Source organism: Echinops telfairi, unplaced genomic scaffold (assembly GCF_000313985.2).
Source record: "Echinops telfairi isolate 266 unplaced genomic scaffold, ASM31398v2 ScPeMD7_7429;HRSCAF=8467, whole genome shotgun sequence".
In the NCBI taxonomy this organism is placed as follows: domain Eukaryota; kingdom Metazoa; phylum Chordata; class Mammalia; order Afrosoricida; family Tenrecidae; genus Echinops; species Echinops telfairi.
The window spans coordinates 3,788,286-3,816,274 of NW_022111329.1; the positions used below are offsets into that span (position 1 = coordinate 3,788,286).

The following is a 27,989-nucleotide window of genomic DNA, read 5'->3' on the forward strand; positions in this document are numbered from 1 at the left end:
AAGACCCCAGATGCTTTATCTTTTGATAGCTGGGCACCATCAGCTTTCTTCACCACATTTGCTTATGCACCCATCTGTCTTCAGCAATCGTATTGGGAAGGTGAACACACAATGGTATGATTTTTTGTTCTTTGATGCCGGATACCTGATCCCTTTGGCACCTTGTGATTCATTTACACATTTTAACAGAGAAATGAACAATATAAATGTTAGAGTATACAAGCTGTTGCAAGAAACCAGCCTAGTGAAAATTTCACAACTCAAATGTGGAAAGTGAAGCTGATTTTTACTATAAGAATTGACGAGTAAAAACAAATACAATGGCAGGAAACTCCACATTTTTCTGGACAAAGTGCTACTGAGAACCCAGGTTATTTCCCAAGTTATCTCCAAACCTTGCAGATCTTTGCTAACTGTTCCTCCCATGTTTTTTGGCCACTGCATAGCAGTCGATCAGCAGTTCAGGATCTCAGTGTTTGGACAGTTTTCAGACCCAGACTTAACTCATCAGTCATCTGACAATAAAAGCAATAAGAGAATGAATTATTTAACTCTATGCTATCTTTAAAGGAGCCCTGGCGGTAGAGTGGGTTATGAGCTAGGATGCTAACTGAAAGGTCAGCAGTTAGAACCCAACAGCCACTCCATGTGTATAAGATGAGGCTGTAGCCTCCCACAGAAAACTACAGCCTTAGGAGCCCAAGAGAACAGTTCTACTCTGTCCTGTAGGGTCACTATGAGTCAGAATTGACTCAGCAGTTGGTTTTCTTGGCTTTTTTTGTTTTGTTTTTTGGTGTGATTTTTAAGAGATAACACAGGCCTCTACAAGTGATGTGTCATTGACTTTTGCTAAAAGCTTACTAAAACCTGAAGATCCGCTTCTGCTGCTGCAAGTCAGCTCCAACTCATAGCAACCTGATGTACAACAGAATGAAATGGTTGCCCAGATTTGGGGGCATGTTTGTGTCCATCATGTAGCCACTGCACCGATCCATCTCAACAAAGGTGTCCCTCACCCATACTGGCCCTCTGCTTCACCAACTATGATGTTCTCTCTGACAAGTGACTCCTCTTGATGATGTGCCTGTATCGAATGGGTTGGACAATATTCTGTTGTGATTCATAAAGTTTTCACTGGCTAACTTTCAGTAGTAGTTCACCAGGTCTTTCTTCGTAGACTTAGTCTGGAAGGCCTTCTGAAACCTATTTACTATAAGTGACTCTGTTGGTATATGAAATACTGGTGACATAGCTTCCAGCATCAAAGCAATACACAAGCCACCCAAAACTGACAGATGTATTTATGTTTAAACCAAAACCAAACCCAATGCCATCGAGTTGATTATGATTCACAGCAGTCATATAGGACAGGGTAGACTTGTTCCACAGGGCTTCCTGTGGAATTTGTTCCATAGGGCTTCCTATAAATTGCTATGAAAGCAGACTGATTCATCCTTCTACAGAGGCTGGTGGTTTCAAATTAGTTAACCTACTGTACACACCAGGATTCCTTTGTATCCATTTGTTGCTGTTAGGTGCAATTAAACTCATAAGAGAACAAATGTACAAGAGTCCTGTATCATCCTGAAAGGTGTTCTGTTTGCACCCATTGTTGTAACCACTGTATCAATACACCTTGTTGAAGATCTTCCTTTTTCTGCCGATCCTCCAACTTTACCACACATGATACCCTTTTCTAGGGACTAGTATCTTCCCCAAACAAGTCCAAATTACATGTCATGAAGTACAAGAAGCCATCTGGCTGTGCTTCTTCCAAAAGAGATCTGTTTGTGTGGCAGTCCATGGCCTATTCAATATTTGTAGTCAACCCCTTAATTCAAATATACCAATGCTTTTCTTCTTTTTTAATAAATCATTTTACAGGGGGCTCTTACAGCTTTTATAAAAATCTATACATCAATTGAATCAAGCACATTTGTACATATGTTTCCATCATTAAAAAAAAATATTTTCTTCCTACTTGAGCCCTTGGTATCAGCACTTTTTTTCCCCTCCCTCTCCCCCGTCCCACCTCATGAACCCTTGATAAATTATAAATCATTGCTTTCATATCCGCTGTCTCCCTTTAGCCACATTTCTGTTGTTCATCCCCTGGGGGCAGGGGGATGGTGGTGGTAGTTGTTAAATGTCAATCCTTGTGATCGGTTCCTCCTTTCTTCCCCCCACCCCTCCCACTTCTCCCTGCTCTCAGGGTATCATTATTCTCATTATTGGTCCTGAATAGTTAATCTGTCCTGGATTTTGTGTTGAGAGCTCTGATCTGTACCAGTGTTCATGCTTTGATCTAGCCAGATTTGTAAAGTAGAACTGGGATGATGACAGTGTGGGGGAGGACGCATTAAAGAACTAGAGGAATGTTGTGTGTTTTGTCAGTGCTATACTGCACATTGAATGGTTCATCCCTTCCTTGTTACCCTTCTGTGAGGGGATGTGCATTTGTCTACAGATGGGCTTTGGGTCTCCACTCCAACCCCCCTCATTCCCACCAATATGATTGCTTGTTTTGAGTCTTCTGATGCCTGATACTTGATCCCATCAACACCTCATGATCACACAAGCTGTTGTGCTTCTTCCATGTAGGCTTTGTTGCTTCTCAGGTAAATGCCACGTGCTTAACTTTAAGCCTTTAAGAACCTAGATGCTATGTGTTTTAATAGCTGGGCACCATCAGCTTTCTTCACATTTGCTTATGCACCCATTTTATCTTCAGTAGATATAGGGAAGGTGAGCGTCATAGAATGCCAAGATATTAGGACAAAGTGTTCTTGCATCGAGGGAGGACTTGAGTAGAGGCCCAATATTCATCTGCTACCTTGATACTTAACATATATGTACATAGACCTATATCCGTATCATTATATATTAATATATTTACATATGTGCATGCCTATATTTAGATCTCTATGAATGTCTTTTGCCTCCTAGTTATTTCCTCTATTTCCTTTTACTTTCCTCCTGTTGCACTGTCATGTTTGACCTTCATTTGGCTCTCAGTAATTCCTCTTGGCTACATTGCCCTTGATTGAACCTCACCAGGCATTCTACACCCTCCACACCATCGATATTAGATCTCTTACTGCTCCCTTGTCCCTGAGTTTCTTTCTTTCTTTTTTTCCCCCCCAAAGCTATGTATTTAATTTTTAAAAATCATTTTATTAGGGGCTCATATAACTCTTATCACAATCCATACATCAATTGTGTAAAGCACATTTGTATATTCATTGCACTCGTCATTCTCAAAACATTTGCTCTCCACTTAAGCCCCTGGTTTCAGCTCCACATTTTACCCCTCCCTCCCCACTGCCCCCTCCCTTCTTCATGAACCCTTGTCCCTGAGTTTCTTGGCTCCCCTCTCCCCCCACCCTCCCCAACCCCCCCTCTGGATCTGTCAGTCCTGTTGTTTTGTCCTCGGGGTTCTTTATCTTGCCTACCTTATATAGACAGAATTTTGTTTTTTAAAAAAAGAAGGGCCTATAAATTGTTCCTGATCTGTCTGCTGACTCTTATGTATGTTTTCCAATTGAGTCTGATGAGGTGCCAATTCCTGCCCTCTGAGTCTGAAGTCTACTTTGGGGACTCCTTGGGGACTTTGTTGCTTTGCTCCCCTTGCTGCTCTGTTGCACTCCCTTCATGTTTTGCCCCAGTGTGTGTGTGTGTGTGTGGGGTGGGGGTCAGATTGGGCACAATTCCTGCACTGTGTCTCCAGTGCTGTCCCCTTCAGTGCTGTGGGTCAGTGAGGGGAGGTCATGTCTCAAGGTGGGGCCAGCCCTATTGTCCTCCTTGTGGCTTGGCTGCTCTGACTAGGAGTATCATCCTGGGGCTTGGTGGGCCAGGACGGGGTCCACTCTCTCTCTCTCTCCCTCTTAGTTTGCTCCTGTGTGATCTGGGCAGACCCACCACTCTCCCAAAGATGTATCTTTAGTGCTGTCCTCTGTAGTGCAATCTGCTGGAGGAGGAGTCAACATAGCTAGGATTGGGGCTGACCCCACTGACCTCTCTGTTAGTCCACTTCTTCATGCTGGGATGCTGCCCTCAAAACTTGGTTATGCCCTTTCCCCCCACTATTCATGTCTTTTTTGCCCCCTTCTTTTTAGTTGACTGCCGTATGTATCCCTGGGTTGTGTCTGACCTCTGCCAGAGTGCCTGGGCCTCGTCCCAGGAATTTATGCATTTAGTAGCTTTTCCCCTATGCCCTTTGTGCTTTTTACACTTACCTCAGTGGATTCATGTTGTACTTGTCCTTTTGTGCCTGGCTTAATTTTTTTAGCATAATTTTCTCCAACTTTTTCCATGCAATGATGTGCTTCATATGTTCATTACTGCTTTTTAGGGATGCGTAGTACTCTGTTGTGTGTGTGTGTGTGTGTGTGTGTGTATGTATATATATATATATATAAACAGTTTTTTAATCCATTCACCCATTGATGGAAATTTAGGTTGTTTCCAACTCTTTGCGATTGTGAATTGAAGCACGATGAACACTGGTGTTCAGTTGTCTGGCCATGGTATCTTTCTTTCCTCTTCTTGGTATATGCCCAGTAGTGGGATTGCTGAGTCGTATGGTAGCTCAATTTCTGTTTTTTTTTTTAGATATAGCCAAATCAATTTCCATACCTACATATGTGCACATACCTACAGGGCCATCAGTCATGGATGGGAGCTCCTATCTTACCACATTCCTCCAACACTTGTTGTGTTTTTAATTTTTTGAATTGGGCTATTCTTGTACCAATTCTTCTTTAGTCTACCTTACTCATTGTCCAGCTTTCACATGCATTTCAGGTGACGGAAAATGCCATGGCTTGGGTCAAGCTTATCTTAATCCTCAAAGTGTTATCTTTGCTTTTCAACATTTTAAAGAGATCGTTTGGCTCAATGCAATACATTGTTTCACTTCTTACCTATTGCTTCCATGAGTGTTGATTGTGGGTACAAGTAAAATGAACATTTTAATTTTTTTTTCCTGTTACTAGGATGTTATTAGTCCAGTTGTGAGGAATTTTGTTTTCTTTATGCTGAGGTCTAATCCATACTGAAGGATGCAGTCTTTGCTCTCTATTAGTAAGTACTTCAAAGTCCTCCACTTTCAGCAAGCATATTGTGAGTTATTAATAAGCCTTCCTTCAATCCTCACGTAACATTCTTTATCATATAGTACAGCTTCGTGGAGTATTTGCTCAGCATGCAGATTGAATAATTATATGATAAAAGAATACAACCCTCATGCACATCCTTCCTGATTTTAAACCACACAGTATTCCTTTGTTCCGTTCAAATGACTGCCTGCACAGGGTCCACATAAACACAATTATATATTCTGGAATTTCCATTCTTTGCAGTGTTATCCAATTTGTTATGATCCACACAGTCAAATGCCTCAATAAAATTTAAGAAGCATCTTTCTAGTATTTTTTGCTTTTGGCCAACATCTGTCCAATGTTGCAATGAAATCTCTCCTTCTCTATACCTTCTTCTGAATTTGGATTGTATTTCTGGTAGCTCCCCGTCAATGTACTGCTGCAACCATTTTTCAAGTATGTCCAGCAAAAGTTCACTTGTTTATAATATTAATGATATTGCTTGATAATTACCCCATTCTGTTGGGTCATTCTTCTTTGGAATGAGCACATGCATGGATCTCTTCCAGTCGGTTGGGTCAAGTATGAGTTGAGTTGCTAACAGCTAGATCAGCAGTTTGAAGCCATGAAGCTGCACCTTGAGTGAAAAATGAGGCTTTCTAATCCCATAAAGATTTACAGTCTTAGGAATCTACAGGGGTTGGAGAGTCACTATGAGTTAGAATCAACTTGACAGTGGTGAATTTTTGTGGTGCCAACCTGCATCAGTCTGTTGAAACAATTCAGTTTAATTTGTATTCTGTCAATTCCTGCAGCCTTGTTTTTCACTTGGACTTTCACGGCAGCTCAGACTTTGGCTCAGACCCTTTAAAAACTGGTTTTGTATGCACACACTTAACATTTGTAAAGAAAAATGTGGTGTTTCACTGGGTACTGGTATGAGGATTATTTATACACACACAACTGTGGTGACTTTGAAACACAGGCACGAGCACTCTGATGTGTCCCCCAAAGGCTCTGGGCAAGGTCCTTGCCCTTTTTGGACTTCAAGCTCTTGGTCCCTGGGAGATATGTGTGTGCTTGCTTGGTTGCTTCTTCAGTCTGCTATTTGTATGGCTCAAAAGAGGTTGTCTAAGGCATAGTCTAAACTCATATTGCCTACTTAATGCAACAGAGCAACCTATCCCCAAACGAGATTATAACTACAGGTTCTGGGTTATCATTTACAGCTGGGGTGTCAAACTCACAGCCCATGGGCCACATGTGGCCCCTGAGGTAATTTTTTGTGGCCCACAATACTCTGAAACAAAATGAAAATAGAAAAAATTTGTTATCAAGAAAATAACACTGAGGGGAGATGGAGGCAATACCGTACACACAATTCCCTCATTAACCCTTTAACTACTGAAGATGAGTGTACACATGGCCCAGTGCCTTTCCTGGGGGCCTGTGGATGTATATAAACGTGATGACTCAGTTCCGGCGATGTTTGGAAGCGATTTGTTTGCCATTCTCAGTGTCACGTAATATCAACAGATCCCACTGATGAAAAGGTTGAAAAGAGCACTCTGGGTTGTGCTGTTATGAATCATACCTAGCGGCAGCGCTAATTAACATTTTTAGAGGAAGCCATTACGATTGGGCATTATGTCTGTCAACTGTCCAACATCTTGTGTTTTTTATTAGTTACTTTGTTATATTTTCTGGTCACCACATAAGAGGTAAGTGAAAACTAGTAGACGGAAAGTGCTGGCAAGTTTTGAGTAAAAAAGAATAATTTTAGTTTTATAAATACATTAAATAAAATAAATGTTTAAATAAAAACACTTAAATAGTGTTTTAATTATCCTATCCATATTCCTGAATCCTCACTTCAAAATATAAATTTAACAAAATTTGTAAATGTGATGTGGCCCACATGAATCTTGCCTGTTGCAACAAATGGCCCGCGTTTTGAGCTTGACACCCCTGATTTACAGCATTTTTTTTTAAGGAGGTTACCATTCAATCCATAACAAACATTAAAATTACATTACTACGTGTTTATGGAGTAGGAGGGAAAGAAGAGAAGGGATTGTGGTCTCAACTTTATCTACTGTGATTTTTGCTTTAAAAACTACCTGACGAGGAGCATCAATGTTAACAAATTATTGTGACCCACCTGTATGGCCAGCTATTCCAAAATAAAACTGTTTCTGTTTTTGTTATACCATCACAAGGTTACCAGGAAGCTATGTGATATTTCCCTTTGTTCAGGCATCCCAGCAACATGGCCAGGGCTAGGAGGGATGCGGTCAGGTTAGGACACACACATTCACATCCTGCGCAATCTGGGGGCATTTCCAACTTGGACTATTCTCTGAAATTTTTGAAGGATTCCAGTAAACATGGGTCAATATAAAGGAAATATCTTAGAAAACAAGTGTTGTATCAATCATTCTGTACTAGCATTGCCCAATTAGTTTTTAAAAGGTTACTTACAGAATATTTCTTAGTTATAATGCCCTTCACTTTTGAAATCATTTCATTGTGGAAGGTCCAAAAAGAGAACCATAGTGATACATTTTCAGTTTTAAAAGTGAAATGCTACAGCACATCTGCTTCCAACCACCAGCCTGTAGATCAGCTACATCACAATGATCTGGAAGCCTATAAAAAGGTTGTGTGTGAATGTGATCTGCTGAAAAAAACAAAAAAAAGATTATCTGAAGCCCAAGTCCCAGAAATTCCATTCCAGTATTTTAAAAACCTCTATTTTTCACAAGCTCCCAGATAACTATGATGTGCAGCCAGTCTGGGGCTGACTGCACTGCAGCAATTCCCATAACAAATAAATCAAAGCCCCCAAGATGCAGCACAAACACAATCTGAGAATACTGAGAATGTTGCCTCACAGAACAGAAACAAAAAGCACATGCAGTCCTGGGTTGAATTGTGCCCCCTCCCTGCCAAAAGATATGTTGAAGGCTTGTTATTGTTAGTGCTGCTGGCTCAGCCCCCAACTCATGGAGACCACATGATCACAACAGAACAAAACCCTGCCAGTTCACCACCCCACGATGGAATGGGGAGTGGATCATTGCAGTCCACTGGCTTTCATTAGCTGATTGTCACAGGGAGATCGTTAGACCTTTATTCCTAGTCTGTCTCAGTCTGGAAGCTCACCTGACACCTGTTCCATATGATAGCAGGATCCTTCTGGGCAACATCCAAACACATATACACCCATGGTGCCACTAAAGCTTTGTTCCTTTTTAGAAAAGCAAAGTTTTTGTCTATTATTTCCACCTAATGATTTAAAAACCCCTCACACCCAGACTGTTGCAGCACTGGACCACAGGTGGGACACAGATGAAGCAGAGGACATGGCTCTGGGTGCAGGCTCTGAGTCTTTGGTGGGTGGGTGGGTGGCGGCAGTGGTAGGAGTGCCAGGCTGTGCCTAGCTAGTTGTGCCTGGCTGCTCAGGTGGACAGAACAGCAGGCAGGGCAGAGCAAGCCCCACTTGCTTCCTGTCCATCTGCTTCCACCATCAATCACCCTCAGCTGCAGCCCCAGTTGGCCGGCACCTGTTCCTCTGGCCTCTACTAGACCCAATGGTAGCAGGAACAGAGACCACCAAATGCAGTAACAGAGTAACAAAGCAGGAACAGAGACTACCAGACACAGGCTCTGATACAGTTTTAATGCTGTGTTTGCATAATGTCCTATTATGTCTTACACAGAGCTTATTGTGAACAATAAGTGATGCACACCTGTGTAGATGCTGTTACCAAATAGTCACTCTGGAGGTAATCTCATTTTTCTTTACCAAATGCACCCCCCCCACACACACACACACACTTCTGAACCTTTCAGATATAAAGGGGGAAAGCCATCCAAGAGTTCAATGAGGGTCCCCTTTGCCCACTGTTCCCCACAGAGCATGACTAATTCAGAGGATAATGCCCAGCCTTTTACACCCAAATTCTACCACCATTCCAAAATGATAGCCACAAGCCATATTTGGCTAGTTGGATATATGAATAAGCTATTAATAAATCAATACAGTGTATATTAATATATCAATACATTAGGTAAATACAGTGAACCCTCGTTTATCGCGGTTAATCGGTTCTAGACCCTACCGTGATAAATGAAATTCTGCGAAGTAGGATTCCTTATTTGTAAATCAAATATTTTCGTAGTTAGAGCATAGAGGACATGAAAAAACACCCTTTAGTCACCATTATACTCGTATTACCCAATTTATTAAACGAAAAAGGGAAAATACAGTAAAACATTTTGGACATTACAATTATCATTTATTATTTATTATATTATTTATGGCATCAAGCGTGTACAGTATGAGCCAATCAGTGGCAGTAATGACAGCGCATGCGCTGTTACGCAAAAAACGCGATAGAGTGAAGCCGCGGAAGTCGAAGCGCGAAGTGGCGAGGGTTCACTGTAATTATTTCTATATTAACTTGAAAATCAGTTCCTTAGTTACACTAACCACCTTTCAGGTTTTCCAGAGGCCCACCTGTGCAGATAAACATTTCTACCAGCACAGATAAAAATTCTATGGGACAGGATGACCCCTAAACATTTATTTCATGAGAAGGCATTGGTTCATCACATTTCCTGCTGGCATCCCTGATGTCCAAGTTCTATCTTGGCTCTCACATGAGGAATACAATGCCCTTATTTGAGTGAAACGAGACTCTGAGCAGGACAAATGATTAAGAGCTTGGCTTCAAACTGAAATATTGGCAGCTTGATCAAGAGCAATGTAACCGAGAGGAATTACTGAAACCCAAATGAAGGTTGAACATGAGAGTGGGACAAGAGGAAATTCAAAGGCAATAGAGGAAGGAACTAGGAGGCAAAGGACATTTATAGAGGTCTAAATACAAGCACACACACATATAAATATATTTATACATGACAATGGGGAAGTAGATCTATGTGCATACATTTATAGGTTTAGTATTATGGACATTGGGCCTCTACTCGAGTACTTCCTCAATGCAAGAACACTTTGTTCTACTAAACTGGCATTCCATGATGCTCACCTTCCGGACACAATTGATGAAGAAAAAGTGGTTGCATAAGCAAATGTGGTGAAGAAAGCTGATGGTGCCTGGGTATAAAAAGATAGTGTCTGGGGTCTTAAAGGCTTGAAGATAAACAAGCGATCATCTAGCTGAGAAGCAACAAAGCCCACATGGAAGAAGCACACCAGCCTGTGTGACCACAAGGTGGTGAAGGGATCAGATATCAGGCATCATCAGAACAAAAATATCATATCATTGCGAATGAGGGGGAGTGCGGAGTGAAGACCCTAAGCCCATCTGTAGGCAAATGGATGTGCTCTTACAGAAAGGTCACGGGGAGAATAGCCAGTTAGGGTGCACTATAGCAATGATGAAACATACAACTTTCCTCTCGTTCTATAATGTTTTCTCACTCACCTCATTATTATGATCCCAATTCTGCCTTACAAATCTGGCTAGACCAGAGGATGTACACTGGTACTGATCAGGGCTGGAAACACAGGGAATCCAAGACAGATAAACCCCTCAGGACCAATAATGAGAATACAGATACCAGGAGAGTAAGGGAAAGGTGGGGGAGAAAGGAGAACCGATCACAAGGATCTACATATAATCCCCTCCCTGGGGGATGGACAACAGAAAAGTGAGTGAAGGGAGACATCAGACAATGTAAGAACTGAAAAAATTATAATTTATAAATTATCAAGGGTTTGTGAGGGTGGGGGTGGGGGAATGAGGAGCTGATACCAAGGGCTCAAGTAGAAAGAAAATATTTTGAGAAAAATGATGGCAACAAATGTACAAATGTGCTTAACACAATGGATGTGTGTATGGATTGTGATAAGAGTAGTATGAGGCCCCAATAAAATGGTTTAAAAGAAGAAGAAGAAGAAAGCTCTGGAGATCACAGCCTTAAAAGTGCCATAGAGCAGGTCCACCCTGCACACGTGGGACCACACTGAACAGACTCCCAAAGAGTGACTGCCTTTGATGAGAGGCATGGTGTTTTCAAACCACTTCCCTTCACAGATCCCAACATCCACCTCCTCCCACAGGTGAGAATCACTGTGAGACTACCAGATGGTTACTTCAAATCCTAAAAACGAGTCTCATTCTTATTCAAACCATGAGTGAAGCCTTTCTGAGGAAAAAGAATGATTGTGTGGAGATGCACGCATTGAGGTGATAACAGTCGCCCCTTGTCTAAGAACTACCTGAACATTCTGAAAGAACCAGACAGCTGCCACCTGAGCATCTAGACCTGGAACCCAAACAGAGGAGACAGGGAAAAACCATCTAAGTTTCTACCGTGACAAATGTTCATGAATACAAAAGATGATGAAGAGGTCCCATGTATTTGCCACCCAACTTCAGAGATGATCAGCTCAGAGCCTGTGTTTTCCCATGGTCCCCTCAGGTGGGTGGGCTGGAAGAGGGGCTGTGTCGGCATCCAGAGAGGGGATCAAATATAGAGGTGGAAACCATCCTTGAGGTTCTTAGTCTAGGTGACATACATGTCCCTGAGCTTCAGTTTCTTCACATGCCAAGGCTGTTGGGAGTAAAACAGGAAACAGTCCTTGCAAATGGCTTAGCTGTCTGCCTGAGCAGACACAATACATCTGAGCTCTTGTTTGTGTGGCAATTGCAGTTACTTTGTCAAAAGCTAGCACAGCTTGGCTTTAGTTGTGAGAAAATAGGATTTGTAATAGAAGGGGATAAAAAGAAAACACTATCACTACTGCTACTATCAGTTAAGCACCCTAACCAAAAGGCCAATGGTTTAAACCTAGTGACCTGCCCCTATAAAGATTCCAGTCTTAAAAATCCTATGGAGTCAATTGATTTAGTCACATGGGGTCACTATTAAAATCAACTCAGTGGCCAACCACCACCATAGCTCTGGGTAGCAGTACCTCTGATTGTACTATTACTACCTTTGACAGTAAGTACTTTGACTGCTGCTGTTTCTATTAAGACCACTGCTTTGTTACCACCAGTTATCCAGGGTTGGTTTTGTAGAAGTAGATCACTAGGCCTTTCTTCCAAGGTGATTCTGGAGTCAAACTACCAACCCTTTGGTAGCAGTCAAGCATGCATTAACCCTGGGGTTAACTACCCTGAGGTTCCTGCTCTACTATCATTATCACCATGGCTACTAACATTATTACTTTGACTAGCTGTAATAACACAGGCTAATATTGGGGGGGGGGGTGCTAAATATCAAGCACCACATGAAGCACTTTACAAATAGCATTTCATTGAATCCTCATAGCCACCTTGTAAGGAGGACACTATGATTATATCTACACAACAGTTGAGAAACATCCAGAGATTGTAAATGGCTTGCTCACAATCACACAGCTAAAGAAAGCTAGGATTTGAGAGTAGGGTTCACCTGATCCGGATGTCCCATGCTCTTCACCACTACACTGAAGTGCAGCAAAAATATTTCTGGAGCTAAAATTCAATGATAGAAGCCAGTTGTCCCCATGGCCACAATTGAAAAGAAAATGTATGCCACATTCCAGAAGTTTAAAACTTTATAAGAAAATGGACTTTCAAATATATATAACTTACTGTGTTTATTTTGAAGTGCAAAGAATTTTCAATGTGCCCCATTTTCAAAAAAGCCCAAAAATGGAAGCATTAAAGACTGAAGTAAAGCAGCCACTCAATCTGTGGCTGGTAGGTGCTCCTCATCACTTGCTGCAACAGGCGTTTTTAGGGAACAGTGAAGCAAAACGTTTACAACTTTATGTTTGTGGTCCAAAGCAGATTACACATAAAGAAACCCATATTTCTAAATCTGGGACATGCCTGTGGTGAGGATGGTTTCCTGACAGAGTTGCTGTGACTTCTCATTAGTAATGGGTCTATACAGTATGCTCCCTGGAGGATTCTGCCTATGCAACATGGGAAGCTCCCAGATGTGCCTATGTTTTATAGGGGTCTGGGGCCTTCAGAGAACACCTGAAGCAATACCAAGGGGAAATGAGCCTCTGTGGCTAGGACCTGCCATGAGCAGCATTTGCCCTTCCACCTCGTTCCTTCTTCCCACCCAATGCAGGTGATCAAACTTTCAAGCAATGCACAAAAATAGCTGGGCACTTGGAGGAGCATGAAGAATCAGATACTTAAAAGTGACACCTAAACACACACACTCACATACGAGGGAGTACATTCTCCCCAAAATGGAAAAAAAGCTCCACTGGGCAGAGCTTTTGTAGTATCCTGCTAAGTGAATGTCGAGCAACTTTCTTGGAGTTAGTGTACTTAGTGGCATCACCTGGGAATGATCTCTCTAGTCACAGTGAATTTTTTCATAAAAGCAGTTTCATTCAAACCTCGTTTTTTGTGATGGTCAATTAAAGAGAACAGGGTGCGGCTGTGAGACTGTACCCTGCTCAGGAAAAATGCCACAGAAACTGTGTTGTTGAAAACAGCTTACAAGGACAGAGCTATGGAAAAACTCAAGTGTACATGTGGTTTTCTCCATTCAAAAGAGGTGAAATGTTGATTGATGACAAACCACACTCTGTCAACTTCCCAAATGGATGACGATAGTGCACTTGGAGTTCATTCCACCAGGTCAGACTGTTAATCCAACTTTCCATTTAGAGGTTCTGAAAAGATTGTGTAACAGTGTGTGACAAAAACGGCCTGATTTGTGGCAGATGTGGAACTGGTTTTGCTACCACAACAATGCACCTGCTCATGCTGCCATCTCATTGTGCCAGTTTTTGGCTTGTCCCACATACCTGACTCACCTGACCTCACTCCATTCAACTTTTTGTTTTCTAAAATTAAGAGGGACATGAAAGGACAGCAATTTGGTGATGTAGAAGAGGTGAAGAAAAAAATTGAGGGAGGTGCTGCCAGCCATCCAAACAAATGAATTTGAAAAAGGTTTCCTAGAATGGGATCGCAGATTTGACAAATGTATTAAGTATAATGAACAGTATTTTGAAGGTGATAAGGTTATTTTGTAAAAAATTAAATACATAGCTTTGAGAAAAAATTTTTAATTAAAAATTCCATTTTGGGGGGTACCCCCTCATGTATTGTATCATCTCCCTCTCACATTCACACATACACCACCACTCTCACAAACACACATATACACACACACTCACACACATAGCCCTACTATCTCTTTACACTACCATTTCAAAATGAAAAGAAATCTTAAAAGCGAAAATGTAAGGCGGCCAGAGGCCCAGAATAATAAAGTAATTCTTCCTAGGAGAAAGGCATTGAAGTGACACATATACTCATGAGAGTGGAGAGCTGAAAGACACACAGTAGCTAGTTGTGGTCCTGGTATTGCCTCACTTCCTGCAGGCAGGAAGCACATGGTCCTGTCTGGTCCCAAACACTGACAGAACACTGAAAGTGTGGGTTCCCTGCCAGTCCTTGGAGCTCATCTTAGCCCAGAGCACAGGGCAATGCTCCCAGGCTCTCCTGGGCCCCCTAACTTAGCCCCCACACAGCTGAGTTTCCATCACAGGTCTCTTGAACCAAAGGAGAGGGCCTGGGTGCCAGCGACATTCCCCGCACATCCTACAAACCATGGATGGGATTTCTACAATCTCTATCCTGTTCCCCACCCCAAGCCCCTCTAAAAATAAGCTCTACTTCTTCCCACAAATGGGTTTGAAGAGGTTCTGTTTACAAAAGGAGCCCTAGTGGGCTAAGCATTGGGCTGATAACTTCAAGGTCAGCAGTTCAAACCCAGCGGGAGAAAGATGAGGCAGTCTGCTCCTGTAAAGCCTACACAGGGTCCCACCGAGTTGGAATAGACCTGATGGTCGTGGGTTTTGTTTGGATTGTCTGTGTCACACAGAGAAATATTTCTGGTTCTATTATATTCAGTTAAAGGGGATTTTAGGAGCTTTCGCCACATGCTAGAAATGTAAGCACAGAGAAGCACTTTATTTGGACCAGTTTCCCAGAGAAGAAATAAGAGTCTGTGAATCCGGTGAAGTTCTCTGTAAATGGAAACCAGGAGGACTTCTTAAATTCATGCCAGTTACGTAGCACCCACCTGTCAGTGGAGGCTTGAGTACTGCTGTGATGATAAACAAGTTCCAACAGCACTTGCAGACTAAGGCAAACGAGGAAGAAAGGCCAGGCAACCACAAATCAGTCAATAGCCACACTGTGAGTCACAGCGATCCTACCTGCAGCTGGCCATGGAGCTCGCACTCGACCAGGAAGCATTCTTTTCTGTTGTGCACAGTGTTGCCATAAGTTGGGGGCTGACTCTGTGACCAGCAACAACATGAGGGAAGAGTGTATGCCTCCCTAAAAAGGGTTCATTTTTCTGGTGAAGTACGGGCAACTTATTAAAGAAAAACAACTAGTTGCCCATGAGTCAACTCCAACTCACAGTGACTCTAAGAACCTCGCTCCACAGCATTTCAGATGGCAGGCCAGCCTACCCAGGGCTCAAACAGCTGCCCTTCCAATACTGCCTGAGTGCATTAACTACTGGCATATACTACTCTAGTCCATACTCAGACCATATCTACCTTCAGGATACCAGATGGAAGGAAATAGCCTCGCCACCCTGACTATTCTGCAGAGAGAGGTGCAAGCATCTACTCACTCGCTGCCCTCAAGTCCATGTGGACTCATAGCGACCCTATAGGACATGACAGAACAGCCCGTGTGGGTTTGAAGAGAGGAAAGCCTCATCGTTCTTCTGCACAGCAGCTGATGGTTTCAAGCTGCTTCTAGGTTACTATTGGCCAGGAGTTTGAAGAACTTCAGAATCACAGATAAGCAGTAGTTCACAAATGATGCAACTTAATAAGAACAAACAAGCACTCCTAACTGTGGTGCAACCAATCACTTTTATGTGGCCTTCCTAGCCATGATCTTGTAACTCCCATTAAATCAAACCAAACCCTCTCCCAGTGAATCAATGCCAACTCATAGTGACCTGATATACTTTCCAAGATGGTAACTCTTTATGGGAACATATAGCCTCATCTTTCTCCAGTGGAGCAGCTGGAGGTTTTGAACCACTGATTCACAATAAGTCACCCAATATTTATTCCACACCACCACCAGATTCCCATAATAGGATGTGTGGAAGTCTTGTCAGGGTTGCTAAAATAAATAAAGGGCATGGAGCCCTTGTAAGGAATTTGTCTTGCTGGGAGGAGGTGGAGCATATTTTGAGATTACTACAGAGCTTTCTATACAACCAGCTTCCCTGACACTTTGAGACACACACACACATACACACACACACACACACACACACACACACACACACACGAGAGGGGTTATAACTTCAAGAGCAGTGAGAGACAGAGATGAGAGAGAGTGCAGCAGCTAGAATGACAACAGTGTGAGATGGCAGGAATCGGGGAAATGTGGGGCATAACAGCTGTGCTGGGGCTGGCTGACCCACAGTAGGCTCACAACACTGTAACACTTGCCCAAGTAGGAACAGGTAGCAGCAGGGAATACAAGCAGGGCCCAGTAGCAGTAGCAGCAGTAACAGCAGAGAAGCTGTCGTGATCAAAGCACTGTATCCTGAGTGGCTCCCAATGCTGAGTAACAGTTATAACCAGCTACTTTCCTAATAGACGCCATAATCACGAGCATGGTGAGACACAGCGGCAAATTACCTATCCCAAAGGTGGAAGGAAGAGTATTAAGGGAGGGAGCAGTTGGTGCTAGAGATGGCCAGGTACAGGTCTTGGAATTGGAATACTTTTAACCTCTATCTCCTAGGAACCAGCTTTGTGCTGATTCTTATAGGCAGGATTATTCATTTGCTAAATAGAAAATAGAAAAAATAGAAAAATAAAAGCATATAAAACTTGAGGGTTTTTAAAAAACTAACTAGAAGTCCTTTTAATCTATGCACAACCTGGTTTTTTTTTAACTTAAAAAACAAGACTCTTGAGGCCTGTCATTCCTTTGCTCACATGTTTTCAGCTGTTGGCATCCCTATTCTCCGTGATATACTTGAGGGCACATGCAGCTTTCAAAGAGTTGGTGAAAAGTGGGTATTTAATACAGATTTGTAGGAAGTAAAACCGGAAAGAAAAAAACAACTAAGTTCGTTTCCACTTCTCCCATTTACTGCCATGGCAAAAGGTTTCACAACAGGTCACTCAGGCCTAAGGACTGATCGAGAGTTGGTTCCATAAAACACACCGAGCCACTCACCTTCCCATTGAGAAGAATCTGATGGCCCAGAAAGTGCTTTCTGGATCAGAACTGTGAGGAAAGCAAGCAGCAGCCTCACCTTTTCATCTTGGTACAACTTGTTGACACTCTCCAACTGGAAGTTGTGACTCAACTGGATTTTGTCCAGCTGCTCCCGCTGCTTCTCCAGTTCACCCTGAAACTCGTTCTTCTTCAGTTCCACAGCGCCTCGCTCCGCGGCCGCCCTGCGGACCCTGCCTTCCAGCTCCATGATGCGTGTCTGTGACGAGGGCACAGAATAAGGGTGACTGCCAACTCTTGCTGCAGACTTCCCGCCCGACTCCCTGCCACAGACATCCACTGGGGCCCAGCATTGGCATCAGGCTTCACACCCTCCGTGGGTTGCAAAGGCTCATGCCTGTAAGTCACTGTGTGGAATCTACCACAGGCTTTTCTAGAGATGCAGTGGTGCAACTGGAGACCTTCACATCTGGGCTCTGGTGCATCATGTCCTGTTAGATGGAAGCACCACTCAGCATGCTCTGGCCTTCAATGGGGGGATGGAAGTAAAGTGCTTAACCAGGCATAGGAGGCATACAGGTGTTTAGTTCTTTTCCTGGCTAGCAAGACATCTGACAACTTTGTATCAGATAACATGCACTCCTGAAAACAGATTCTGTTCGCCAGCACCAGACCCCAACTCCCCATCTGCCCAGAGAAGAGAGGCTCTGGTGGATACTGAGACATAGGTCTCCCACCATGAGAAAGCAAGCACGAGATCAGGACAGAATAATAACAATGCTTGGAGGAGGAGGAGGAGGAGGTGTTTCCTGCCTCTGAGGACGCAAGCTCTGCTACCAGAAAGAGTTGGTTTGCAGCCCCAGCCCCACCTGTGCTAACCTCTCTGTGCCTCAGTTTGCCTACCTGCAGAAGTCAACAAAGGAAAATTGATGAACAAAGGAAGATGGATAACAGTAAGTGGGAAAACAATATCATTACCATTGAAGGATGACGCAAAAGATGGATGCTTTTATAGACATAGCCCTCAGACCCATGACTCAAATACACTTCCAACACCATTCTTTGCTATCCAGGATCAGGAGGTGGGCTGTGGTCCACATGAAGCCAAGCTCTCTTCCAGAACCAGCCCAAATCACTTGACTGGAACCTGCTGACTATGGCAGCCATCCTGAAAACTCACAAGTGGATGGCACAAAGAGTCTTCTCTCACCCAAGAGCACAGCTGAAGGTGTGGAGAGCCAGGCCCAGAGCTGGGTTCACACATCACAGGGGGTGGTGGTTGTGGTGGTGGTAGGGTGTGTATGTGTGTGTTGTGTGTATGTATCATCACCTTATAGCATATGCACACCCCTGCAGTGAGATCTCCATGAAAATAAGTAGCAAACCACTTAGACTCACTGCGTAGCAACCTTAAATACTGACATCAGACAGGTGAAAAAACAGGCAAAAAAGCATCTCAGATAGGCTCTTGGAATATCAAAAGAGTATTGTTGTTCGTAGGTTCAAGTTGGTTCCAACTCACAGCAACACTATGTACAACAGAAGGAAACAATGTTCGGTCCTGCACCACCCTCATAATTGTTATACTTGAGGCTATTGTTGTAGTCACTGTGTCAATCCAAAATAAGAACATTAGGTACAACTAATTATGTTAGGTGAAAACTAATGAAACAAATCTGTGTTAGAAAGGGGCAGTCAAAATGCTCCTTAGACACAAGGATGGCGAGACTTTGTCTCGTACTTTAGAACATGTTATCAGGAGAAACCTGTCCTTGGAAAAGAACACCATGCTTGGTAAAGTAGAGAGGGAGTGAAAAAGAGTAAGATCCTTAACAAGATGACACAGTGGCTATAGCAAACAGGAAAATTGTGAGGATGGCGCAGGACCGGATAGTGTTTAGTTCTGTTGTATATAGGGTCACTATGATTCAGAATTGACTCGATGGCACCTAACAACAACAACATATAGGGTTGCTGTAAATCAGAACCAACTTGATAGCAGCTAACAAAAAAAAGCAAGGTTAAAAACTAAGAAAATCTGAACTTTAGTTAATAATAAAGTATCATTAAACACTAGGCATATAAAGGAACTCTGTACCAATATTGAAATTTCTCTGTAAAAATAAAAATCTTCTAGTCTCCCTCTCCCCATAACCACAACACACACATACCTTGAGATCCATGCTCCGGGAGCTTGCGATCCAGTAGTTGAAGCCCAAGACGATGATGCAGGCCACCAGGGCGGCCAGCATGAGCGGCGGTGACTTCATGCTCCGACGCCCGTTTCCCAGTCCCATCATCTCAAGGGCTGGGCTGAGAATCTGCCAAGTAAAAACAAACAAGTATGCCCAACACTATTACCATCCAGGAAGTGGGCTAGGTCCAGCACCACCATCATGTGCAAGAAAAATGAAAAAAGAAAAGGAAAAAAACAAACCAACAGTCACGATCAAATCGAGTCTCACTCCCAGGAGTCTTATGGGCATCGAGAGAGCTGTGCCCCATAGGTTTTGAATGACCAATTTTTCAGAAGTAACTCACAAGGCTTGTCTTCTGAGCTGCTTGTGTCCAACCTCCAACCTTTAACTGTTTGTATAAGGTTCATTTGCGTCAACCCAAAACCTGCTCTGATTGAATACGAGCTTAAGTGGTCAAACGCAAGGAAAATTTGATCTTTCCAACTGGCTTCTGCCTGAACAGATAAAACAACACCTTCTCAGAGTGAGGGTAGCCATTGCAAGAGAAAATTCCCCTTCTTTGTGGGTGTGTGAGGAAGAGGAGGCATCTTTGGACAGAGAAGCCATTTCCTAGTTGTAGGCCTTTGTCAACAACCACTCAGGGCTCTTGCTCACCTTTAAGAAAAAGTTCTTGAGAATGCTCCACACAACAGCTAACAGAGCTAGTTTTGACTCTGTGGTGTTTAGACTTAAGTGGTCATCAACAGATCCTTCCTCTTACTAGTTATGCCCTAGCTATTTTATGAGCCTCTACAGATAAATCATCAATCTAGTTGAATCATCTAAAATTAACCACAACAAGAATTACTTCAGGTAGAGCTGATGACCATCCCCACCTCGACTGGTGGCTCCTTCGTCCACTTCTGGTCTCCCAGGATGAAAGAGGAAAATAGGTTTTACATTTACTTGGCAGCTGAAATCAGCAAGCACTGTACATACCCATAAAGAAAAATGCTCAGAAACATTCAACTTGTAGGAGACCCTCCTGAAAGCATATCTCCGCCACCCTGTCATAAGTGGTCTTGTTCACAAGTCTTTTTTTTTTTTAACCCTTTTAAAATATAAAAGCACTAGATGTAATTTAGGGGAAATTCACACACCATAGGAAAAAGTACAAAACAGTCTCTCTCTTCTGAATCCTGAGATAATACACAGTTATGTATCACTGGAATGCCAGTTTGGGCAATGTCTGTTCCCACAGATTCCAATCCCCCCTGCCTTTTTTTTTTTTTGGTAAAGGGGAAACAGCTCTTTTTGTTTATTCTCTCCACTAAGGGCTTTAGAGACCACATGGATACAGGCAGGTAGAGCAGAGGGCAAGGTTCTCCTCAAAGGTTCTCAAGCTTTGTCTGGCAAGTGGGCAGAGGCAATAGGGGCTGGGGCCTCCAGGCTGCTCAGGTGGTCAGAATAGCAAAGGGCCTGGGTGTGTTCCATTCCCCCTCACCTGCTTCCTCTCACTCAGCTCCTCTGTCTGCTTTCCCAACTGCCAAGCCATTCTTCCAGCCTCCACCAGCAGCTGTGACAAGGACAGCTAGAAGCAGGCTCTCATGAGGTTTCATTATTATGTTCACACAAAGTCCATATCACATTCTGTCCTGTTTCACAGAACATATAGTGGATGTTAAGTGACATGTACCTCTAGTAATATTTTCTAAGGTCTGTATCACCAGTGAACCTTGGTGGTATAGTGGTTATGTGTTGGGCTGCTTACCAAAAGATTAGAAGTTTGAAACCTTTTGGAAACCTACAGGGGCAGTTCTGCCCAGTCCCATTGGGTAACTAAGAGTTGGCATGGACTCAGTGCCAGTAAGAGAGTTTTAAATCTTCCACCTCAGCTGCGTTCAACCCTCCATGAACATCAGCATCACATTACTATTGTTAGGCTCCATTAAGTCTATTCCAACTCATAGTGACCAGTGTGCAACAGAATAAAACACTGCCCCATCCTCACAATCACTGCAATGCTCAAGCCCATCACTGCAGCCATGGTGTCAATCCATCTTGTCAAGGGTCTTTCTGATTTTCACTGCCACTCCACTTCACCAAGCATGATGTCCTCTGCGAGGGACAGATCTTTTCTGATAACATTAACTGTGACACTTTAAAAATCGAATGTCTGGATCCCACCTCTGCGTTTCTAATTCAACCAGTTTACAGGGGGACCTAGGCAGTTATTTTTTAATTTTTTAATCTCCCCAATTGATTTTTCACATAAGCCACTATTCTGGATGTTTGAGATGTTATGCTATTTTAATTTACACAAGATGACACCCTTCACATTATTCTATGAATGTCCTGAGAATCCCTTAGTAATACATCTTGCTCTCCTTTCCCTAGTAGCACATATGGCTCACTGAATAGTACTCCATTGTGTACCATTTAACCAGTCCTAGGGAGGCCATTCAAACTTTTCCTGGATAACTACCAACACGGGTGCCACATGCCACAAACAGCCTGTGCTTATATTATACACTTGAATCTGGGTGCATGACACTTTATCCACAAATCTGAAATCCAGAATGCTCTAAAACCGCAAAAGAATACCGAGTTTCTCAATATTTCAGCAACACACCCAGTACCAAAGCCTGACCTGGCCTCAGATCAAGACTCACTCTGAACCTGAAGTTTATTTAATCTTACTCACTTCATATGAATATTCATGTTTCACTGCAGAAGGATTCATGTTTGACTATGGGGTCTTCTTGCAGGTACCCCTGGGGGTGTCACATAATATACAATAAATACATATTATCTTCTGAATTTTGGAAAACAACTTAGATTTCAAAACACACCTGGCCCCAAGGGGTTGAGAAAGGAAGGAAAACCAACAGGGAGCTGAAGATGCATGAGACCAAGTTCATATGCTTTAAACACATCCTCCCATGGGGACAGTGGAGGGTTGGGAGGATAGCATTATGGGTCCTATTTTGCAGGTGAGGAAGTACATCATGGACAACATAAATGTGGGATAAATTCCCATAAGTGTAATTGCTGAGGCAAAATTAATAGCACTTTTCTCCTTCAAAATAGTGGACAATTACACAGGGGGAAAATATAAGAAGAGCACAGTGGAAACCCTGGTAGACAGATTAAGGCTACAATCATTAGTAATGAGACTTATCAATATTACTGCACCCCACAGAAAGAGGGGACAGCACCAGTGGTCTCCTCAATGAGGCACAACCTCCAAATCCTGAGAGTAAATTGAAGGCTATTCTACAAATGACCTGATCAGCACTCTTTCTAGCATGTTAAGACCATGAAAACCAAGGACAGACTGCCACAGATCATGCAACTACAGAGTTGACACTGAATACAATGTTAGATCTTCGGATCTAACCAGGAGTCAGCTGACACTGGAAGACCTGGTAAAAGTCAGATAAGTTCTATACAATGGCTAATACCAAGAGCGCTGAGGACGCTCCAGTTATGCACGCCTGCTCTGTGGGAGGCCCCTACGATGATTTAGTTTCAACAACCCTAATGGATCTCTACTTAGAATCAACTCAGTAGCAGTGGATGAGCTTTTAGGGCTTAGGGCCCATAAGATAAGGTCAACATGATTTCCTTAATTTTGAAAAATTCCATGGTTATGTAAGATGGCAAGATAAGGATCATCTGGGTGAAGGGTATACAAGGTATACAAAGATCATCTGGGTGAAGGGTACTATTTTTGAAACTCTTCTGTAAGTTGAACTATCTATAATACATTTTTGAGAGAGCTTACCATATTGGCTTCCAAATGGGTTGACCATATTGGTTTCCAAATGGGTTGTAATATTTTTATCTTCCAAGCTGTATGAGAATGCATGTTTTCCCAAACAATCACACACAGAATAAACAGTTGGTTCTTTAGAAACCTCATTAGTATTTTTAAAAAAATACACTTATATAATTATTAGTATAAATAAATAAGTACAAATCTTTTCATTTATTTGTCATTTGCTCATTTTGGTGAACTACCTTTTTCATACTCTTTGCCCGTATTAAAATTAGTATGTTAATATTATTGATTTGCAAGAGCCCTGTGTATATTAAAGAAAACTAACATTTTTTCTTTCATCTGGATACATTTTTCTTTAAATTTTTTGTTTTTCTTTCTATATGGAAATTTTGCCCATTGTTCTTGGGTTTTTTTAATACTCAAATCTGTCGATTTCTTTCTTTTATTATTTTTGAATTTCTTTTTACAATTAGGCACTTCCATACTTTAAGTTTAAGAACATATATCCATGTTTTCTCCCAAGATATATATGGTTTCATAGTTAAATTCCACCATTGGTCTGTCATTTGGTCATACCGTGGTGGCCTGCATGCTGGTGTGATGCTAGAAGCTTTGCCAGAGATATATAAAATGTTACAGGGTTACCCATCAGGGACAGGTTTCAGGGGAGCTTCCAGACTAACACAGACTAGGACGGAGGACCTGGCAATCCACTTCTGAATAAAATGGCCATGGAACAAACTTATGAATGAAGCAGAACATTGTTTGAAACTGTGCCAGAAGATGACCCCTTCAGGTTAGATAGCACTCAAAATACCATTAGGAAAGAGACGGCCCCACACTTACAGGAAGATGGGGACAGAGTGAAACATACCAGAGGGACTCCGCAGAATTCAGCCTTGGAGAGTTGCTTAGAGGGAAAGTCAACGCGGCTGGAACACAGGAGGAGCATCATAAAGCTAAGCATGCAAAGATCCACAGGGTTTTGAGGGGCTGGGGTCTTTTGGCTTACCTCACTGGAGGCTGGCTGGGGCTTGACCTTGGCCCTGCCACTGTCTCTGCTGTAGCTGGGACCATTTGGAGCCCGGAGGAAGGCTTGGTCTCAACACAGTCACAGTTTGTCACCACCTGCCTCGGGGAAGGGACTGGACCCTTGCAGCTCCATGGGCAGGGATTGGGGTTCAGCTACATTGTTGCTTTTGTTTCCATCTCTTCTATCTGTCCACAGTCTTCGGAGGGCTGCACAGGGGCTTTTCCTCAATACAGCCAAAGCTTGCCACCCCCGCATCTGGGCAGGGACTAAACCCTTGCAGCTCCACAGGCAGGGATCAGGACTCAACTACATTGTTGCTTTTGTTTCCATCTCTTCACTATATCCCCACACAATTCTCATCGGGCTTAATTAAAAAATTTTTTTTCTCCTCTTTGTCTCTTTCCTGTTCTCTCACACTCCACTGCTGACCTCCAGACCTTAGCCTTTACACCTGTGCCACACCCAGCGAGCTGAGCTCCACCCTGTGTAACTAGCCCAAGGCTGGGGAAAGCCCTGATGACTTCCACCAGGGGATACTCTGCCCAACTTCTTACCGGGGAATTCCTGCCCGTGTGCCTGGGGCCCTAAAGCAGCTCAGCCAACACTCGTCAACATTCCAAGCTGCTGCAGGAACCCCTGCCCAACCTCTGCAACACCAAAGCAGGCAACCCACCAGCCTTCTGGGGCACTCCCCTGGGAGGGAAGCCACAGGAGGATAAAGTGGTAGGTCAATGACATAGTAAAATTAACTGTAGGCAGTTTGAAGAAGCATTCCTAAAAGTCTCCCTGGAGAATGGCACATGGCTCCTCTAAAACAATGCAACACAAACAGCCATCAGCCCCAACGACCTCAATGAAAAAACAGGAGAAACAAAAGTCAATGGCAGAAGATGTCCCAAACATAACGACATGCATAGAAGAAGCAGACACTGAGCTGCCACAGAAATTTTCAGAATGCTTGGAGTCATATAGTATATGAAGGAAAGAATGCAGAAAAGAATGAAATGATACAGGGGATAAAGGCCATACACCAAAGGGTAAAACAGGAGCTTAGGGAGGAGATAACAAAAACCAGTAGCAGACACACGGACCTCGAGAATCAACTGGAGGAAGCAGAGAACCAGATCAGTGACTTGGAGGACAGCCAAGCAGACTTTAACAAACACGAAAAAAATTTTAATAAGATCATCAGAGAAGCTGAAGGAAATCTAAGAGCTATGTCTGATGCTATGAAGAGGAACAACATCAGAATTATTGGCTTACCGGAGGAACACACAACAAAGAAGTCATCTGCACAAATAGTGAGAGAATTCTTGGAAGAAAATGCCCCCAGCTTAATGAATTAAAACCAGGCAACCATTCAGGAGGCTGAAAGAACACCAGCTAGACTGAATCCCAAGAAAAAGTCACCAAGGCACATAATAGTTAACTATCCAACTTTGAGGAAAAGGAGAATATCATGAGAGCAGCTAGGAAAAAATAAGCAATCATATATAAAGGTTCTCAAATAAGAATATGCTCAGACTTATCAGCGGAAACTATGAAGAAGAGGAGAGAGTGGGGTAACAAATTCCAAAAATTGAAGGAAAACAATGCAACCCCAAAATACTCTACCCAGCCAAATTATCTATCAAGATAAATGGAGAAGTAAGAGCCTTCCCAGACAAGGAAAAACTCAAAGAATACATTAAAAGAAATTCAGCCCTATAAAAGTTCCTTGTCGATGAAGTATGGGCAGAAGAACAACAATCATCAAGCATAAATAAGAGACCGCCACATAGAACAACCTCACCCAGAGGGCAACAAAGAGAAAACAGACCCCAAGATAGCATTGGCTTAAGGATGGAAAGAAGCCAAGAATGATACACACACCCACACATTCATAACACACTAATGAGAAAGGTAAGTAGGAAAACACCCAACAAGAAGGTATAAGATGACATCACAGAGTCCGCAGATGGAGATAATAACCCTAAATATCAACGGCATGAACTCAGGCATTAAAAGACTGAGACTAGTAGACTGGCTTAGAAAACACAACCCATCAATTTGCAACATACTGGCGACACATCTCAAGGCTACAGACAAAAATAGACTGAGAATCAAAGGTTGGAGAAAGTCATACCAAGCAAGCAGCAGTTCAATAAAAGCAGGGGTTTCAATCCTAATCTTGGATAAAATTGACTTCAAAGTGCAAACCATAAAAAGAGATAAGGATCCCTCCTTATAATGCTCAAGTGAATGGTAGACAAAGAACCACTAAGCATTATAAACAAATATTCCCCAAATGAGAAACCGAATGAATACATCAACCAAACACTCCAAAAGATGAAAAAAGAAATCACACCCTCAACAACTATAGTGGGTGACTTCAATACATCACTCTCTCAGAAAGATAGATCACAGAAAAAGAAACTCAAAAAGGAAGCTAGAAATCTAAACACTACAATTAGACAATTTGACCTGATAGTTACAGAGCTTTTCATCCAAATAAAAAAATCCACGTTCTTCTCAAGCCCACATGGCACATATTCGAAGATAGACCACATGCTGGGGCATAAAGTGAATATACAAAAATTTAAGCTCATTGATATCATACAGACCTGTCTCACTGACCACTGTGCCACAAGCCTGGAGATCAACAAAAGGAAGACAAAGAAAACAAAAGCAAAAAATTGGAGGATGAATAACTCTCTACTGCAAAAGGAGTGCGAACTGGCACAGATCAGAGATGAAATTAGGAAATTTCTAGAAACCAACGATAATGAGCACACAATGCACCACAATTATGGGACACAGCAAAGGCAATTATCAGAGGAAGTTTCATCACAATACATGTTCATCTGAGAAAGGAAGAGAGACTCATGATTGATATGCTGGCATAATTTATTTCAAAGGACAGCACTGAATCCAGAGCTCCGGGAGAGGGAAATATCTGATCAGAGCACACAGGAACAGATTACGGGGAAGGAGAAGAAACTGGAGCACATCCTGGCCCACCAGGCCTTGAGGACTATGACCCCAATTAGAGCAGCCACTGAGCAGAGGACCACATGGCCAGCCCTACTATGAGACATGATGCCCCTCACTGACCCATGGCCCTGCGGGGGACAGCAGCAGAGACACAGTGTGGGAATTGCACCCGATCTGATCCTGCCACACCGAGGCAAAGCACTGGGGGAGTGCAGTAGAACAGCAAGGGAATGGAGCAGCAAGGTCCCCAGGGAATGCTGAAGGCAGACTTTGGGGTGAGGGCATGGTGCCCTTACAGACTGGACTGGAAAACACTCTGAAAGGCCAACGATCCTTGAACTAACTAAAAGCTCTTCTTTCTTGTTGTGTTTTAATTTGTTCTTTGTCAGTGGTTTGTTGTTGTTGCTGTTTTGTTGTACATTGTTGCTTAGTTTCGCTCTGTATTTTTTGTGTGCATGTTATTATCTCCACAGGTCTGTCTAAATAAGATAGGCTGGATGAACAATCTGGAGGAGAAAACAATGGGACTGATAGTTCCGAGGGGACATGGGGCAGGGGGAGGTGGGAGGAAAGGAATTGGAGTTAACAAACCCAGGGACAAGGAAAGAACAAGTGATCAAAATTGGTGGTAAGGTGGGTGTGGGAGGCCTGGTAGGGCATGATCAAGGGTAATGTAACCAAGAGGAATTGCTGAAACCC

General features: G+C 42.8%; 1 protein-coding gene across 3 annotated transcripts in view; it reads right to left on the reverse strand.

Moving 5' to 3' along the window:
* Nucleotides 1-27,989, reverse strand: part of GOLM1 (golgi membrane protein 1) — a 111,436-nt gene that overhangs the window by 53,003 nt on the left and 30,444 nt on the right. For 2 of the 3 annotated variants that reach the window (XM_045298616.1, XM_045298615.1), the window contains exons 2-3: nucleotides 19,495-19,644; nucleotides 17,403-17,582 (exon numbers count right to left, since the gene is read on the reverse strand). In XM_045298616.1, coding sequence (XP_045154551.1) covers nucleotides 17,403-17,582; nucleotides 19,495-19,623 — 309 coding nt within the window. In that variant the 5' untranslated portion in view covers nucleotides 19,624-19,644. The remainder of the gene's footprint in view (nucleotides 1-17,402; nucleotides 17,583-19,494; nucleotides 19,645-27,989) is intronic. The other variant, XM_045298617.1, reaches the window with a different exon arrangement.